This window comes from Vidua macroura, chromosome 6 (genome assembly GCF_024509145.1).
Source record: "Vidua macroura isolate BioBank_ID:100142 chromosome 6, ASM2450914v1, whole genome shotgun sequence".
Taxonomy (NCBI): Eukaryota; Metazoa; Chordata; class Aves; order Passeriformes; family Viduidae; genus Vidua; species Vidua macroura.
The window spans coordinates 4,658,885-4,675,384 of NC_071576.1; the positions used below are offsets into that span (position 1 = coordinate 4,658,885).

At 38.0% G+C, this 16,500-nt stretch overlaps 1 protein-coding gene across 4 annotated transcripts in view; it reads left to right on the plus strand.

Moving 5' to 3' along the window:
- The window catches only part of ARID4A (AT-rich interaction domain 4A), a 48,998-nt gene that overhangs the window by 432 nt on the left and 32,066 nt on the right, over positions 1-16,500 (plus strand). Inside the window, exons 1-8 of one of the 4 annotated variants that reach the window (XM_053979655.1) lie at positions 193-327; positions 421-606; positions 1,507-1,613; positions 3,898-3,963; positions 4,891-4,981; positions 14,413-14,492; positions 14,592-14,686; positions 15,242-15,374. In XM_053979655.1, the coding sequence (XP_053835630.1) occupies positions 600-606; positions 1,507-1,613; positions 3,898-3,963; positions 4,891-4,981; positions 14,413-14,492; positions 14,592-14,686; positions 15,242-15,374 (579 nt within the window). In that variant the 5' untranslated portion in view covers positions 193-327; positions 421-599. Of the gene's footprint in view, positions 1-192; positions 328-362; positions 607-1,502; positions 1,614-3,897; positions 3,964-4,890; positions 4,982-14,412; positions 14,493-14,591; positions 14,687-15,241; positions 15,375-16,500 lie in introns of those variants that run through there. The other 3 variants (XM_053979652.1, XM_053979656.1, XM_053979654.1) reach the window with 3 other exon arrangements.

Below are 16,500 nucleotides of genomic sequence, written 5' to 3' on the forward strand. Positions count from 1 at the left end.
CCCGGCGGGGCCGCGGAAAGTTGAGAGGGGGCCGGGGCGGGTGGGGGGCGGCGGCCCCTGAGCCCCGCGGAGCAAATGGCGACGTGACACACACCGAGCGCGGGGCCGCCCGGCGGGAAGCGGCGGCCGCGCTCCCTCGGCGCGGCCGGGACGGGCGGCGGCTCCTTCCCTCCGTCCCTCCCTCCGCCTTCCCCGGGCTCCCCCCGCCGCCCCTCGCGGGGAGCCCCGCGCTCAGCCCTCAGCCTCCCCCGCTCTTGTTTTGCAGTGTTGCCCGTGCGAGGAGAAGTCCTGGAGCTGGAATCGCTCACATAACCCTTAAAGATGAAGGTAGGCGGCTCCGGCGGGAGCGGGGATCGCCGCCCTGTTCGCCCGCCGCTCTGGAGATTTCATTTTTAATCGCTCTCCGTCTGGGCACGGCAGCAGCGGGAGAACGCGGGGTTCGGTGCGTGCTGTGAGTGCTGCTCCTGCTCCCCGGCGAGGTGCAGGTGATTTAAAGCTCTCACCGCCGTGCAGGAGCGCTCGGAACATCCTCATCGCCTCTGAGTTGTTGTTGTCCTTCGGGCTCCCGTCTTTAAACGCTTCCTGTATCAGCAGCTGCTATGGCAAGTTTGCAAAACCACAGCTTTTGTCCCGCCTTTGCTGTTGCCGGTTTGCTCAGTACAAAGGCTCAACAATTGCAGTATAATCTACAAAACTTTTCCTTTTCCCTTCAGAGTTGAATGAAATAATCAAGTTATTAAAAAAAACCCGTGCATATCCCATTTTATTTTAGATTCTGCACCCATTTCCTGTCTGTTCAATGTTGTTGTTTTGTCCTTGTTTATCAGTTGCAATAAGCACAGCAAAGTGAAATGCTGAGTATTAAAGTCCAGGTTAAGGAAAACGTGATGAACATTTCTCTTAAAAAATGCACTGGCAATTAAGTTTTAATAAAGGCATTCCAGGAAAGAAAAATAATTGTTAATAGCTGTTTGAACGATTGCAACAGATTTCTCTAGAGGTCTCCTTTTAGTCACCAGGAAAGAAATCCTATATATAGAATGTTATAGACTTAATTGTAAGTTTTGGGATGACACCAATCTCAAACGTTTTAAATAATCTGTGTCACTGGATTGCTTATAGCTGAAAAAATACAGCAGTTGCAATGTTTTCCTTTTGTACAGAACCTGCTTGAATTAATAGTTGCTCCTTTACTTTGATGCCCTTTTTATAAGCAGATCTCCTAAGTATCAGTGAATACCCTCAAAAACATTTCTGGGAGAGGCTGACAATGAATTGACAGGAGGTGTGTGTCAACATCAGTGACAAACCAAAACTTCCTGTAACTTGTTTGTTGGGTTTTTTTTTTCCCTTTTGAAGAAGTCTGCGATGGCAATCTCAAGGACAGACAATTTATCAATTAAAAATCCAACAGGTCTAAAAGCCTAGGTGTAAAATGAAATACATCATGATGCAGCTGTAACTGTTAGTAAGAGCTAAAGTTTGTTTTTGTTCCCCTCCAGGCAGCAGATGAGCCTGCCTACCTGACAGTGGGGACTGATGTCAGTGCCAAGTACCGTGGTGCCTTCTGTGAGGCAAAGATTAAGACAGTGAAGAGGCTTGTGAAAGTCAAGGTAAGTGTGCTGAGGCTGCTGCTGGTTTTGGTAAAGCATTGTGCTGAAAGGGCTGTCACAGGAGATCCTGCTCCTGAAGATTAGAAAACGTTCATCACTTCACTGTTTTTGCTTTATTTTGGAGGGAAATGTTGGTTTTTTTATTATATTTTGTAGTGGGATGCTGGAACAAAAATGAGCTTTCTTGCTTCTTTTTTCCTGACTGCATTTGTCTTCCGTTTTCAAATGCATCCGTTTCCTAGCAATAAGTTTTGATGTCACAAATACAGGATTATGGCTTTACATGAATAATAAGGAATAAGATCCACCTCTTCAGAAGCAAAAGTTCCATTTCATACCAACTGACACTCTCACTTTCACAGTTTGGAACTGAAAAGGCAATGCAAAAATAAGTCAACAGCAAGAGAGATGGCAATCATTTGTTTCTTAGGCCAGGTTTTAGCAATGCCTAGGGTAATATTTAAATTTTGAGCATCTTGATGCAGCTTCTAAAGCAGCATACCCTGGCTGTAGCTGAATTTCTGTGCATGGATAGTATTGGAACATAATATTCATTCACCTTTTCAGGACTTTTGGAAAAACAACCAAATGACAAAGTTGTCATTTTGGTGTTGTAATACTGTTGTAAATGCCACTATGTGGGAATAAGAATAAAACATTGTTAAATGCAAGTTAAAATTGAAAGTAAATGCAGAAGTTGTTGTTGTTCTTTGTCTTGTTAAAGTCTTCCCACTTCCTACTTTAGTGCCTGCTGTCCAAGAGATGTAAATAAATCATTAGTGACCCAAAATCCCCAAGAAATTGAGGTGAAAGCTGCATTTTGTAACTATACATCCAAGCCTTTGTGTGCTTTAATGCTTAGATCAAGTAGAACAAGCCATCAGCCTCTTCAGTTACATATATAGATCATATCACTTTATCAGAGTGCTTTTCATCAATAGAAGAAAATGTAATTCAGATACTGGAGTCTTTTGCTTGTTCTTAATAAGTACTTAGGGGAACTTGTGGTGTTCTTTGAAATGTGTTTTAATGAGAAGCTCTGTAGGAAGCAGCGTGCAGGTCTGACAAGCTTGATTTTGTCTGCATCTTTGGTCTGGTAGAGTATTTAGCCTGTTAATAGGTAGGAGTTTCTTTTTCTCATTAGAATCAGATGCTTTATTACTCCACGATAAGATTTGGAATTACATGAGGCTGCTGTGACTTGGTGGAAATTCCTGTCACTGGTTCTCAATTATAACAATAGAAGTTTTAACAAGCTAAGCCTGATACTGTAATTAAGAGTGTGTAGGCACACCCTGGCACGCTTGCCAAGAGTGCAAAAAGTCCAAAACGTCTGGTAGCCTTTTCCTGAGCAGCAGGACAGCCTGTATTCATCCCTCTGCAATTTTTATTTTAAATTTTGTATCAGCATAAAGTGCATTTTTAACCTGAATGTGTGTTAATACAGCTGCTGTTTTGGCATGCCACTGGTGTTGTGTTTAGAAATACAGCTACAGTGTAGTCTGTGCTTGGAGAATAATTGAGGGAGCCAGAAAAATGGACATCGTTACCAAAGCAAGTTTCTGGAACTTTTGGTTCCTGAAAACAAACAGAAATTTTGGATTTTTTAAAAATTAAATTGTATAGGCTGGTGTTCATCTGTTTCCTTGCTGTTCCCTTCTAGAATGTAGGATTTTAAAGAGAGAAGCACAGTTTACTTACACTGTAACTGATCCTTATTTTCATCACATGGGTGGTGTTCCACATCTTTGCCATAAAAATTTGCTCAAGGTGGCAGAAATGCTGTTATCACAGCCAGTGTGGTGATTTTTTGATACAATTTTAATAAAGAGAGGTTTTTATTTTGGTTGTAGTTCAGTATTGAAAGTGTTGTCAGTGAAATGCTACAGTTGAATCAGACAGAAAAAAACCCCACTGATTAATCTTCTCATCTGGAAGCCCAGTTCCAGGTTTGTCCTGGATTGTGTCAAATTCTAAACTCACCTAAAATGTATTTTCTTTGCTTTGGAATGACTGGTGTTTGATTTGCCCTGCTCTTTAATGATGATATTTCAGATTAAAAATTAAATGTTGTACATGGGGCTTCCTGTCAGTAAAATTTGCCATGCCAAGTGTTTTCTGTTGGGTAACATTTGAGTCTAATTGATAATCTTAATATGGATAATAAGATCTTTTTATATATATATATATATATATATATATATACACACACACATTTTCTTGTGGTTTTTGTGTGCTGTTAAGAAATCAGATGTATATTAAAAAGTTCATGAATATCTTTCAGGTGGTCTTGAAAGGGGATAACTCAACTCAATTAGTGCAAGATGACCAAGTGAAAGGACCTCTAAGAGTATGTATATTGCATGCCTTCCTTTGGTAATCACATACATTTCTAAAACTCTGAAATGTTGGTGTTGTTTAGGTGGGTACCTGTTCTTCAGAGTTGAAATCAGCAGAAGGAGGCTCATCACTTTAGATTAGATGGGTTCTGAGGAATTAGTCTTAAGTTTTGTAGCTATTTATGCTTCTCTGTGTTTTGTACTTGATACACAGTTTTGCCTGCTCAGGGATTTTTGTATCTTCTCATAAAATGCAAAACTTCTTATAAATAATGAAACATTGAAACTTCTCAGAAGTAATTAACAAACCTGAGTGCCAAGCCTCTTTCAAGTCCATTAGACAAGAGTAAATACAATTACTCAGTGTTTTAGAATAGTTAATGTATTTTATATAAAAAGGTGTTTGTTTGTATTTTCATTCTGTGTAACAGTTGTGTGCTAAAATGCAGAGCTGTGTTATAAGCACTGAATGCAAATAGAGTTCTCCAGAGAAGGTCATCTTGCTTGTATTTGTCTTTTCTGTGTAGCTTCTGCAGGAACACCAAGGCTGCTACTGAAATTCTGATCTAGCTGACAGTAGAACTGTGTTTAAAGTCTAAGAAATACTAGTAATTGAATGATTATCACTAGTGAATTAATGACTTTAGATATTTGTTTTCTATTGATCTTTTATTTCTTGAGATGATTTAGATGCTAAATTTAGATGTTCTGAGTTTCTCAGTGCTTTAGTGTCTACTTGTAGTTCAGCCTTCCTGCTGTGAAGGACCTTTGTTCTTACCTGTAACTAAACAGGGTCTTACAATAACTAAACTTTCAAAGCAGCATTTAGCTAAATGGAGTCTTAAAAAGTAAACCTGGCTTGCTGGGAGGATCAATGTGTTTTTATCAATTTTCTGAGTGTGGGCTTCCAGGTAACCTTGAGCTGCTCCTTGTTGCAGGTTGGAGCAATGGTTGAAACCAAAATGCCCGATGGATCTTTTCAGGAAGCAGTTATCAGCAAGCTGACAGATGCCAGTTGGTACACTGTAGGTGAGTGGCCACGTTTCATTTATGGGCTGTAATCTTTGAACAATGTATATATTATATACAATATAGGTAACAATGTCAGTAATTACATCTTGTTTTGCACAATCTAAGATAGTTTTTGGAGGGGACTTTTTTTTTTAAAGTTGTCCACATCTGGATTCCTTTTCCATTTCAAGTAGGATAATAATTAATTGTTGTTCAGGGAGGCTTTTGCACAGGTAATTGCAGGGCTGAATAGTCAAGTTTTATTTGACACAATGTGCCTGTAATGATAGCGGTTGCACTCAGTGAAATTCAGAATAATTTTTGCAGATTTTAAGACATAAACCTTGTAAAATCATTCTTCCAGCTGAAAATCTGTGGCATAAAATGAATGACTGAAATATATGAGCCTCCTTGCACTGTATGCAAGCTTGTACACAAGGAAAACATGGACAGGAGACAGAATCTATTTCTTTTTAAGAGAAGAAGCAACATACCACACAATAAAATGAAAAGAGGAGACATTCATTTATAATGTGAATAGCTGTTTCTGTTAATAAAATTTTCAAGTAATGATCTAAAGTAAAATAGAAAACTACTTTTCTTCTCATGTTGGAGGCTCATGTGGTGCTCAGTTATTGAAATAGAAAGTTCAGAATGCAGGGTCAGTGAAATGTCAGTGTTGAACAAGAATTCATTGTAAGACAAGTTTCCTTATTTTCAATAATTCTGATCTCCAGGTTTTTCTGAAACAGCTTTAAGAACAGAATGACAAAACTCAGGAACATTCACGTAATAGTACATAAGCAAATACAAAAGGACAGTATTTGAATCAGAGGGCTTTGCAAGCACCCATCCTTTTTTGCACAACTTTCTTACAGCAGTGGAAACTTCTATTCCCTAATAGTTGCCTAGAAGGAACATGCTTCTGTTAATTGTCCTGTACATGCTACTCTTGGGCATTGCTTTGGAGATTAGGATTTGTAAATTTAAACTCTGTGTTTCTCATTAGCTGCCTTGGGTACCAAATCTATTCAGCTTTACTTCATATTCTTCCATTTTCTCTTGAGGAGTCCTCTGTCCCATGAACTCTTAATCATTTTGGTTCATTAACCCCTTTTTAAGATTTAAATAAGCTATTTTCAGTAATTCAGCGTTTCCTTTGCAGTAGGTGAGGTTATGTTGTCTTTGGTGGGATCAGGATAAAGCTCTGCAGATAATTTGGAAGGATTTATTGCTTTATGATTATTATTGTTAGTGAGTGCTTTAAGCTGGTTGACAAAGCTCACTGTTCCTTGCCTTCTTCTTCAGGATTATAACATTGCTGTAAAATTGTAGTGGATGTCAGGTCAGGGAGGAAAGGCAGGATTATTTTGGAGTGCAGAAGATTTTAAATCTGCTTAGTTTAGTACTATGATGTGACATACTCGAGGTAGAGCACTGGACCTTTAACTTCTCTTTATATTTTCAGAGGTTCACCATTCTGTTACAGAAACGATAAGAAACACGGTCTTGCACAATTTCATGTTTTATGATTTAGCACTTTAATTGTAGAACTCCCAAGTGATTTCAGTTTTCAAGTAGCACTTTCAGCTAATTCTGTTTGAATTTGGGCCAGAAGATATTTGTCTTCTTACATTTGACATGTGAACTTTAAATCCTTTATTTGGGGGATGAGTTTTGTCTGTGTTTTCTTTTTTTTCTTTTTTACTTTTTTTTTTCCCTTTTCTTTTGAGCAGTGCATTTCTGCCAAAAAATCTTTACTTGATGAGCAGGAAATTTGAACAGTGAATAAATGCTCTGCCCTGCATTAATAGATTGTTGTTTATATTTAACAACTTTCTGAACTCTCCCCAATTATGTAAGAGAGAAATCATGCATGCCATGATTTTTACTTCACACATTTATTTAAGTGCTGTTCCTCAGAAACTTGAACCAGTGGATTAATTAACTACTGTAATTTTCTTTCCCCAAATAATATTTTTTGACAGGCAGAGTGGAAAAAATACATTTTCCACATGCAAATGTGTTATGACTGCTCAGATTTTGTAAAAGTTTGGAGCTCAGGGGGGATTTAAGTAATTTTATGGTAAATGGACATGCAGAGCTGTTACATGGTGCTTTAACTATGAAAATACAATTGTAATTGTTGGATTTAGATCTTAGGAACATTTTTGTTAGTTCTATGTGGTGGGTTGCTTGTTGGAGTTGAAAGCACAGGTAACATTAACCAGAGGAAGCAGATCATTGAGTTTGCATCGTGGTTCTTCTGCAGTTAAAACTGGCAAAGTGTTTTAGGTTGAGTACAGGAATACTGACATGTGAAAAATAAGCTTTATCTTCAGCCTGCTGCTTCCATTGTGTCTTTGCAGAAAGTTTTGGATAGATATGAGGTGTATATTTATGTTGCTTGTAAAGCAAACAGTTGAATTGGTTGCTTTTTAGTAGCTGGTGGGTGTGCTGCTCCACAGCCTCCCTGACTGATGCAGTCACAGCTGAAGAGCTGAGAGGGAAGTGGATTAACCAGACTCCAGGTTTACAGGATGCCTTCCTGAACGTTTTGGGATGGAAGGTTTGTATTTCAGTAATTTGTGCATTTCCATTTATTCTCTGTTACCTAACATCTCTTTCTTAGTGATCTGAAAGCAAACTGCTCTCTGGCTAGTGAAACCAGTAATATATACAGGCAAACATTTTCAGAGTATTAAGTACAGATGTGTAAAAAATGCCAAAACAAACTGCCTGCATGCCTAGCGAGAAGTGATGATGTTCCCTTTTGCATATCAGTTTCTCTGTTTCATGTAGGGATGTAAAGGAGAAAAGTCACCTGAAACAGTTTTGCTTTGGTCAATAAATTGAACCAGTGGAAGTGCTGAGTTTGCTGTAATAGGCTACTTTGCCACCACTATAATGCAAGAGCCACAGTGATGATCAGTTAGTGTATTTCAACAGTATCTCCTGTCTGTTAATGGTGTTCATGTACCCAGAATAAACAAGGCTTTATTTTTATTGTGGCTTCAACAGAATCACTTTTTGACCTCTTTTTATATGACAGTGATGTTAATCTAGCCATGCAGTCCTATTGAACATTTCAGCTGTGATTTGGAAATACTTCTGAAATTACCTTTGAAATTCAGCTTTTCAGTATAAGCAGGTAAAGAGGCAAAAGCTGTTTGGAGTGGAAGTTTAAAAGTGTCTGGGAAATGTCACCGCACAAGGCACTCCTCAAATCCAAAGTGGTGTGACACTAATAGGGGTTTAAGTTCTTCGGATAACAAATGGTTCAGTTGGACCTGGTGATTTTACTAAGTGATTCAATGATTTGATGATGTTTTTCTTTAGAATGCTGTTATCTAAACTGAACTTCTTTAATTTACAAATTACAAAGTGCTGCATTGATGCTTTTGAAGTGCTGAATATATTGTTAGGTGATAATTGCATAGAACTAAAATGGTCTGTCAGATCTGCTTTAGCTGAACAAGGTTTGAATTACAGTTTACTGAGTATACCATGCACCTGATTCTCTGTTAACTTGCAAAATGCTTCAGGTAAATACTGAAATAATGTCTGAAATGCCTGACAAACAAAGAAACCACAAGCCAGACCACACCTTACAAGGTGCATACTTGTATTTTCCTTCTCACACTCTGCCTGGAGTCTTACAAGCATTACCAGAATTTCAGAAAACATAAATCCTTTTGTAGATGTTCTTTGAGGAAACACTCTTCTGTCACCTCTGCACAGAACTAGAAGTGATGTAATATATATATACAAGTGAGAAACAGGATTCCATTTGGGCAAACATCCAGGAGCTGCTGTTAGAATGGCCTGGTTTGCCCCATGTAATTTCTCCTTTGAAAAAACTCAGGGCAGTGATTTGTGTCTGCTTAGGTCCCTTTTATTATGTAATATAATTTCTACAACTTTAAACAAAACCAGATCAAATATATTGAGCCTTGTATTTTGTTAGGTAGACTAATGGAAAAGTGTTTCTAAAGAAAGAAATAAAAAACATGTTTTAACTTTCAGTAATATTTCCTGTGGAATGAGTAGGAAATAGGAGAGGGAAACAGTGAGAGGTCTTTGCAGTTTCTAGCAGACCTTGCTGTCAGTTATTAGGATTTTATTTACTGCTTAAAGTGAAAGGGGATGTGATTCCTTATTTTTTGAGACTTACGCCTTTCAGACACTTCTGAGGTACCTCAGTGAGCCCCACAGCTCTGTTGGTGGCTTCTTCCTCTGGTGTAATCATGGTGATAGTTTCCAGGAAATGCTGAGTTGAGTGTGTGCTGAGAGGAGTTAGAGACCTGGGTGCTTGTTCTGGGTATGAAGTGTAGTCTGAGCCACCAACTGCATCACTTCGTGTTTCTGTGGTGGTGAGGTCACGGAAATGAAAGATACTGAGGATTTGGTTGTAGTAATCTTGTATGTTCCATGGATTTTGAAAATTCCAGTTCATAATGTTGAGGATATTTATCAGCAAATGAACCAACATTGATGTTCTGGGACTTTAGGAGCAGGGTTGCTGACAGGAGCTATTTGTAGTCACATTTTCCTATTTTTAAATGAAGTTTTCTTCTGATGCTTTGTGGAGATATTTATGCTAAGAGGGAGAATAGGCTTGGTCCTGGGTCCACTACAGCTGTAAGCTCTTACTCCAGGGTGCTGGGAGCTCTCAGTGCCCCCAGAGGCAGCTGAGCTGAGTCCATCCATGCCAGAGAGCTGTTGGTTTGTCCCTCCAAAGCTTGACCAGTACCTGTCCTGTGCTGTGTGCCAGGCACTGGCCATTCTGCAGGGCTGGTTTGACCAGTTCCCAGCATCCTGTTGAGCTCCACGTGGCAGAAGCATCATCTCTGGGCTGTGCATGTGTCATCCAGGAATCCAAAACCACAGGTGTTTGCCTCCACTTGGCTGGTGTTCTCCACCACCATGACACACCATAAATTTGTTCTTTTTAAAATTTGCTGGTGTGGATTTTGAGGAAACCCCGTATTTGTCCAGAGCCCTTCCATGGGATGTGCTGTATAAGTACAGCTGTAGCACATAAAAATGCTGCAGTAGCTCTGTTGGTTGCTCTCTGGAGAATCTAGAAAAAAAGAACAGCACTATGTGTTGTGTTTACACGTGTTTAGGGAACAGGTGCAAGGAGGAGCAAGATTTTGTAGTGAAAAATAGTATTTTAACAGTAGAACCTTGTGACAAATCAACTGGATTGAACCTTTGCTTTTAAAACCACCTTCGTTACTATGTGAACTACATGTTAAAAATACTTTAAAATTGTGTATAAACAATATTCTAGGGAAAGCAAGGAGGTAGATTTTTTTTCTCTAATCTCTTTATGTGTAACAATGGTAAGATTAACATTTCAGAAAAATCAGTTTCAGGCAGCAAGCTTTTGTCTGTGAGGTAATAGCTTGCTACGAGTAGCCTCAAAGGCCACTCAAATTTCCCTGATTTCTGGGATATTTCAAATATATTTTTGTAAAAGGAATTTGGGCTCACTTAAAACTATTTTAAAAATAGTAAATTTGAGTTGTGTGGTGTCTCAGCAGCACAATACAGTGCAGTACTTGCTCTTAAGTCCTTTTACAGTGATGAATCAGTAGTACAGCCCTTGTCTACAAGGCCATTCAACAAAGACTGCACAGCTCCTGGTACTTTGTATATTGTTTCCACAGCTGAATCCCAAATATCTGCAAAATCTGCACACATTAGTCAAGCTATTCCTAGACAGCATCTCTTGTACTTCATAAATTGCTGCTTTGCCAGGCAGCCAGTGAGAATAATTCAGTGTGCACAGTGACACTGGAACAGCTTTAATTTGTGGTACGTACTTTCATTTAATAGTCTTGGTGACTTAAAAGTTTCTCAATGGGTTGGGAAATGACAGAGAATCGTTTCCTTGCAGTGCAGTGTAGAATCTAATCTCTCTTGGTTTGGGCAGCAGCAGCAGTAACACAACTTGTTGGATTTGAAGTTTGCAAGATGCAGCCTTGAGGGTTGTTTTCCCTGTGCACTTGTGTGCCACAGAGCTGCCTTGTCCTGGTAACACTGCTGGCTCTGTGGAAGTCATCTCATAACTGCTATGAGGATGTTGTCTCTAGAGTTCTGCTCTCTTCTCCTTTTTCTGTCTTGGTGTTTGTTTTTTTTTTTTCCTTAAATATCTTTATAATATAGCTATATATGTATTTCTAAACAAGATGTAGTCAAACTGATCTGTAGTATTTTGTGACAAGCTTCTTCCCAGTTCCTAAAAATGATTTTGATTAGTTGGCTGGTTAATATTATATATTTAAATACATGAAAACCAAACTTGAGACAGCCTTATTGTAAAGACAGGGTTAGTGGATTTTTGCTGATGGTGTATACAAGTCTGCTATAGACAGGAAATGGAAGATACCAGCTCATCAATAGTGAGTTTAAAGTTGCATTTTTGAGGTACTTAACTTCTAGTAATTTTTTTTTTTTTTTTAGTTCTTGCAAAGTGCTGTATTGATCACCACTGAGAAGTTTGTTTTTATTTTTTCTGTCCTAAATTAGGGTCGTGTAGATTTTCACAAACAGCAAAAAAAACCCAATTCTGTTTCTTTCCTATTATCATAGACAAGGTCGAGATGCAGAAAAATTCTGAAAATTTCCATTTTATTGTCACTGTTTCAATATGCTCTGTATGGAACATATTGGACTCAGTTCTTGGGACTAGACCAAGCATTATGGCAGAGACTGTTCCTCCAGGTTGTGCTGCTTACTCATCTCTTCTCCCCTTCTGTCAGTGTTCCTCATTAAGGAGCATGTTTGGAAGAAAGGGCTGTGCCCGGCAGAAATGTCGCTTTTCTTCCCTTCCTTCCCCTGATGTTCTGTTGACTGTTCAGCAGCAGTGAGCAGTTCCCTGGCTAGTTTGTATCCTTCCCTTCCCTGAAATCAGCTGCTGCACCTTGTTTCCCCAGCAAGCCCCTGCCCACTGCAAGATGAGGCAATGCGAGGACCTCAAGGACTTCTGCTTTTTCACCCTTGTTTTTTTGGAAAGACAGGACAGTAATTTCCTCTTTAAGATGAGAATCGTGACACTGTAAACACATCCTTTGTGTGTGTGTGGATGGGGAGATGTCTCCTTGTCTTCTGTTTCTGTTTCCTGCCCTCTCCCTGCCCAGTGAATCTTCCTTATAAAACACAACCTTTAGGACTTTTGCTTTTGAAAAATTTGGAGTTGTAGCAATAACCTGTTGAAGGAATGAAATAATTGATACAAGTTATTCAACATTAAGTTAAAAGTTTTTAGTGTGATTGTTAGTTGTAGGTATTTTAGCTAGAGTTAAACAACCTTGTTTCTGGATGAGATTAAAAAAAGGGATGAATTTGCAGCTTAGAGTGTATTAACTTCTTCTGACACGACTGTTATCACAGCTTCAAAATATCTCATAGCCAAAAACTGTGCCATCTGCCTTACTGCTTATATTTACAGAATCCTTAATATTTGATACTGTGCCTTGGAAAGACATTCCCTTAGATCCTCTAGGACTAGCATTAAAGAGTCACTCACAGGGCCACATGAATATGAACAGTACTTTGGTGTAGCAGATTTTTCTGAAGAGTGAGATGGAAACCACAAGGCCTATTTAGTTTAAGAAATTCTTGTATTTTTAAAGGTGCTGAGTTTGTCAGTGTGAGTTTCTGATTGCCCTTTCAATAATGCACAGTCAAGTGTTTTCCCTAGAGGAGAAGCAAGTTTGAAGTAGCTACAATTACGAAATAGTTCAAGCATCATGATTAATTGCAGAGACTCCTTACTTGGCTCCACCTTAGTAACTCAAATAATTGATATTTTTGTATGGCAAATGGTGCTATCCTTTCTCTATTGAGACTTATTAAAATGATTACTTACGTAGAAAAGGAAATCTTTCTGTTTATGCTGTTCTTTTACACTTTGTTGTTCTGCAAGGATGTTTTGCTCTAAGTTCTGCAGCTATGCTGGCAGTTGCAGGTACTTTGTACATGTCCACAACATAAATTGTTACTCTTGATAGTCATAATTTCCTTATGTGTCTTAATTTGAGTTAAGTGTATTTTACTGAGGGTATTTTACTTAGCCTTCAGTATTTATAACATTCAGTCTTTTAAGTATGAAAAACTGCTATATGTCATCTGCTTTATGAACAGTTTATTTGCTTTATCCCTCTACTGGACTAGCTTTAAATAAAGAGATAGCTTCCAATTTTAGGGATAATAAATAAAAAGAAGCAGTTTAGTTCTATTGTCAAGTATTAGGTTCTGTTTGCTTTTTATCAATATAGTTACCTGTTGCCAATCACCAGCCATTTGTCCCCTAAAATTATTATTCTTGAAAATTTAGTAATTTGAGATTTTTGGAGGGGGAAAAGTTAATTGTTTTGTATGTACAAGTGTTCTAAGCCATTAAGATAATTTGCTAGTGGAGCATATGGAGCATACCACAGCAGTATTTACTCTGAAGATGGAGGAACCTTAAAGCTTATCTTATACAACTTAATTAATTTTATAAGTATGCCAAAATTACCATACTGCTATGCACAGCACTTGAAACTTTCTTTAACTAGTGCACAAAGCCTGTTTCAAGTAGTTTAAATATAGAGAAGTGTTCTGTTCTGTACTTTGACCCTATACAAATAAACTCGTACCTTGCTGGGATTCCAGCCTGCAGGCACCTGGGCTCTGCTCTTCGCAGTCAGGGGGAATTGGTAATTTTGCTTTCCTTCTCTCCAAGGAAATTTTCATGAAGAGGTTTTATCTAAACTGAAGAGCAGATCTTTCTCAGGCAAAGCTTGCAGTAGTAGCCTCATAGTGTTCTAGCCTTCTTCTGCTGTGTGTTGATGGAAATTGATGGAACTTCCTATTCTTGGGATATAACACAACAGGATGTGTACTAAATATTCCTTATGAAGTGTCAGACCTGGAATTGCAGGTTTCCAGTATATTGATCTGTTTTTTGAGATGGCATTGATAGTGTATCAGAAACTTGTTTTTCTTTCCATTGATTATTTTGTGGAATTGCTCATAGCAAGAGGAGAAGTAAAAGGTACCATATTTACTAAATGATGATAAGTAAGGAAGAAATGTATAGGGTAGGAAAAAACTCCACAAAACCAAACAAACCCCAGAGATTGCTAGATAACAGTAACTGGTGTGCAGCCAGGCCTGTGGTTTGAAAGGTGCAGTTGTATTGATAAGAAGAATGTCTAAATTACACTGACTTGCATCCAAAGCTTTACTTTGTCCTGGCTTGAATGTCTGTGTGAAAATCTATTCCAAGACTGAATACTGAATACTGACTTTCCTTTTGCTTGGGGACTAAAGAGTGAGTAAATTAGGCTTGAAAGTGATGTTTTAGGGAATGTTCTTGATTGTGAGAGAAGCAGTAGATTTGGGATTGAGGTCTGACCAGCTTGTGCTGATGAGTTTTCTTGGCTTCACCCTAGTTTTTGATGACGGTGATGAAAGGACCTTGAGAAGAACTTCATTATGCTTGAAGGGAGAAAGGCACTTTGCAGAAAGTGAGGTAAGACAGTGGTGGACATGGAATTAAAAATATAGATAATTAATTTTTTTTCATAGCAAGATATTGCAAACCATTGTTGTTTCCCCCTTTTCCATGCAGACACTTGATCAACTGCCACTAACCAATCCAGAGCACTTTGGAACTCCAGTTATTGGGAAGAAATCGAATAGAGGGAGAAGATCTTCTCTTCCTGTGTGAGTTCTGAGAGTGTTCTGCTTTTCCTTTGTGTTCTTTGCTAAAACTGAAGCAGTCCCATTGAATGAATGCTCTGTCACCTGAATTTTGTGCACAGCTGATAGACATGGTCATATGCTGGCAATACTGTGAAATTGAAGGGTTTTTTCCCTGTAGTATCCTTAAGAACACTTATGCTTCTTTCATCTAATAGGAAATGTAGGATTTTTTAACCTTCTTGATATTGAACACAGTGAAAATAAAATGTGCTTTTTAATTTTTGGGGTAGAGAGCATTTTTCTTTGTTTCATGTCTGTGCACAATCAAAACCTGAGTCATGTCTCCAATTCTAACATGATGCTGTTTTAAAATACTGGTACTAAAAATTCATACAAAATTCCTCTTACTAAGTGCACTTAATATTTAAGTGTATTTCAAGCAATTTCAGCTTTTAAAATTATAACTTTTTTTGAAGCTTTGCAAAATAGGAAGAAAAATCTTGTTGTAAGCTCTTTTTGGTTTTCAAGTAGTAACCTTAGACAAACTTTAAAATATTATACATTTTGATAATTCAGTACTGAAGATGAAAAGGAAGAAGAAAGTAGTGAAGAAGAGGATGAAGATAAGAGGCGCCTCAACGATGAATTGCTTGGCAAGGTTGTGAGTGTGACTTGTAATTCAGAGAAGGCAGACTGGTACCCAGCTTTGGTGAGTTCCTTTTGCAGCAAAGCTGTGAATGCAGTCAGGCTAAGCTCTACTCCCATGTTGGCTAAAAATACAAGTGTTTTGCAGTATCTCTGAAGAGTAGGAAAGCAGAGATTAACATTTATGTGTAAGTTGGTTTCATGGCGTTAAAGTGTTTTAGAACTGCATACAAAATGATCAGTGTGTAATGATACTTTTCTTCTAGAAATAAAATATGTTAGGATTTGCACTCCCAGGCAATTTAACAGGATCTAGATTTATGAATTTTGATTGTAGTGGGATTTAATTTTTTTTTTAATGTAATTGTCTTTTTCCCTAAACTTTCAGTTTTATGAAATACTGATTTCTTTGATGCTTGCATTTCTACCAGTGGTCAGTTACTCCAGGAGCAGATGTTGGTGCTTATTTTTATCTGACTGTCAATAAATGATACAGCTGTTCATTGCCACTGCTGTTAATAAATATACATTAAATAAATCCAAGTTCAAGTAGACCTGTATTGTAAAGGCAGACACTTTACATCTTATTGATATACACGAGAAGTTTACATGTGCATATTAAAAGTTGCTTTCTGTAGAAAACTTTTTGCTATTTTCAGACATGGTGTAATGTAGGGTGAACAGTTGACACTGCCTTATCCACCTGTATGTACCTCAGTTTAAAATGTGGTATTATACATGTTCTGGTTGTAGCTCCCTTTAGTTATGACAGATTTTTATTTAACATGGTTCTTGGAGGTCTTGGAGTCATACTTGGAGGTCATATATTTGCATTTAACATTTTCTACTTGTATATGATCTAGAGCAAAACATAAACTTGTTCTATTTGTGGCAATACAAATACTGCAAATGCATTTTTATCACTTGCTTTAGGCCTAGAGATGATACTGCTGTGGAAGGATGTGGTGGATTTCACAGTGGTTTATATTATCCACACCTCAATAAACAAAACAAACCAAAAAATCACCTTAGTCTCAGTTTAAATGACAAAAATCAGAAGCTAGTATAAAATAAGTGGGTTTGTGACTTCTTAAATAGATACTTTTAAAAAATTTTGTGTGAACAAGGACAAAAAAACAGAGTGAATGAACAGGGTCCTGTGATGTGACCTCAGCAGATTTGTTTTCAAA